Raw genomic sequence first — 1,955 nt, 5'->3', positions numbered from 1 at the left:
TCTCTCTCTCTCTCACACACACACACACTCTCTCTCACTCACACAGTTATAACGGACATGCGGGTTTCAACATCAACTTTCCACCAATCACATTCCTCCTCTTAAGACGCAACAAGTATTGTATTGAAGACGCGTTGAATCCAGAGCTGTGATTGGTGGACAGCAGTGAGTGTGCGCATGCGCATGCCGTGTTGTCATTCCGCTGGACTCGCACTGCTTCTGACGGTCAGAGCGCTTATTTCTGTCTTTAACATGTTTCTACATTGTCCGAGTCCTGAGTCCTAATCGGTTTCTAATGTTAATTACGTTGTCTGGGTAATGAGCATGTTGATGGTGCTTGAAGAACTTCTGCTAGCTGTTCTGTTTCGGTGACGTCGCCTTACTCATCAGTACGTCAATAAATATATTTGTGTTAAATTAATTGAAACAGAGAGTGCTTATATTTGACTGTATTGATATTTAGCTTGTATTAATATTAAAATAAAACAAATAAGTTGATCGAGTAGCACAGCGATGGGGCAAGTTGTCACAGCGGGGCTCTGTGTGCTCCAGACCCCAGCCAGCCTTCAGTCGGTCTGAAACTGTCTGGCTGCGGTTTACACGCTCATCATTTTAAAAACAAAGCTACCCTTTATATTAATACAAGATTTAAGGTCTGTGACCAGAATAAAACAATCTGCACTAAAACAGCAAGGTAACAAGTCCCCAATGGACATAGACATAGTAAAACATTATGATCACGTCTTTTACAAAAATCTACTTTTAAAAGTACTTTTTTTTAGACATGTGTTTTGTCACTTGAGCACTCAGTAGGTTGTTCCATCCAGTGAGCACTACTTCTAGGGTTAGTGCAGCTGATCATTCCTTCACTCTCCCTCAGGTCCCTCCAAACCCAGCAGACTTGCGTTCATCTTCACACAAATGAAGCAGATTTGAATGAAGTTTACACATGGTTTAAAGTGTCAAACAGAAGTCTCAGGCTTCATTGAAAATATCTGTGTTTTGAAGATGACTTCGAGTCTTGAAATCCCACGAAGCAGAGCTGTTCACCGGTTCTTGGGTGAACAACCCCAAATCAAGCCCTGGGTCACCAACAGTTCAACACACATTTGAAATAAACTGATCTATAAAGCTTTATGAATGATACGTGGGCAGTTCTGAATATAAACCTGAGAAAGACCACTTGCATCTTTATAAATTATTGACATCTGAATCTCTTTTCAGGGGAAACCGCTGCTGGCTGCATTCGCCATGATGGATGATCTGGAGGAGGATCTGACGTGTTCGGTGTGCTACGCTCTCTTCTCGGACCCCAGAGTGTTGCCCTGCTCGCACACCTTCTGCAGGAGCTGTCTGAAGAATGTGCTGCAGGTCTCCGTCAGTTTCTCCATCTGGCGCCCCCTGCGTCTGCCGCTCAAGTGCCCCAGCTGCCGCAGCGTGGTGGAGCTGCCCACTAACGGCGTGGACGCGCTGCCGGTCAACGTCTGCCTGCGGGCCATCGTGGAGAAGTACCAGCGCGAGCGACCCCCCGCCTGCCCCGAGCACCCGCGCCAGCCTCTCAACGTCTACTGCGTCCAGGACCGCAAGCTCATCTGCGGCTTCTGTCTGACGGTCGGCCAGCACCAAGGCCACGCCATCGACGACCTCCAGACGGCCTGCGTGAAGGAACGCGGCGCCCAGAGCCGGCTGACGGAGAGCCTGCGCTGGGAGGAGGTCTGCGGTCTGGCCGAACGCCTGGCGCAGGAGAAAGAACGCAGCCACGCTTTGGTTCAGAATGACCGCGAGGTCGTGTCACGGTTTTTCCAGGGCCTTGACCTCATCCTGGCTCAGAAGGAGGAGCGGTTCCTGCAGGCTCTGGACCGGGCGAGCGTGCTGCTAGCCAGCGCTTACGATCCGCTCATCCAGCAGGTGAAGGACATGCAGGAGCAGCACAGCGAGCTGCTGTCCCTCAGCTC

At 49.9% G+C, this 1,955-nt stretch overlaps 1 protein-coding gene across 1 annotated transcript in view; it reads left to right on the top strand.

Annotated features, from left to right (window-relative positions):
* Positions 1–170: 170 nt before the first annotated feature.
* trim59 (tripartite motif containing 59) overlaps positions 171–1,955 on the top strand; it is a 2,970-nt gene continuing 1,185 nt past the window's right edge. Inside the window, exons 1-2 of the mRNA XM_016256566.1 lie at positions 171–225; positions 1,225–1,951. Coding sequence (XP_016112052.1) covers positions 178–225; positions 1,225–1,951 — 775 coding nt within the window. The 5' untranslated portion in view covers positions 171–177. The remainder of the gene's footprint in view (positions 226–1,224; positions 1,952–1,955) is intronic.

This window comes from Sinocyclocheilus grahami, unplaced genomic scaffold, assembly GCF_001515645.1.
Source record: "Sinocyclocheilus grahami isolate Dianchi unplaced genomic scaffold, SAMN03320097.WGS_v1.1 scaffold1444.1, whole genome shotgun sequence".
In the NCBI taxonomy this organism is placed as follows: Eukaryota; Metazoa; Chordata; class Actinopteri; order Cypriniformes; family Cyprinidae; genus Sinocyclocheilus; species Sinocyclocheilus grahami.
Note: the sequence above shows the minus strand (reverse complement) of the source record. Positions and strands in the feature narration are given on the sequence as shown.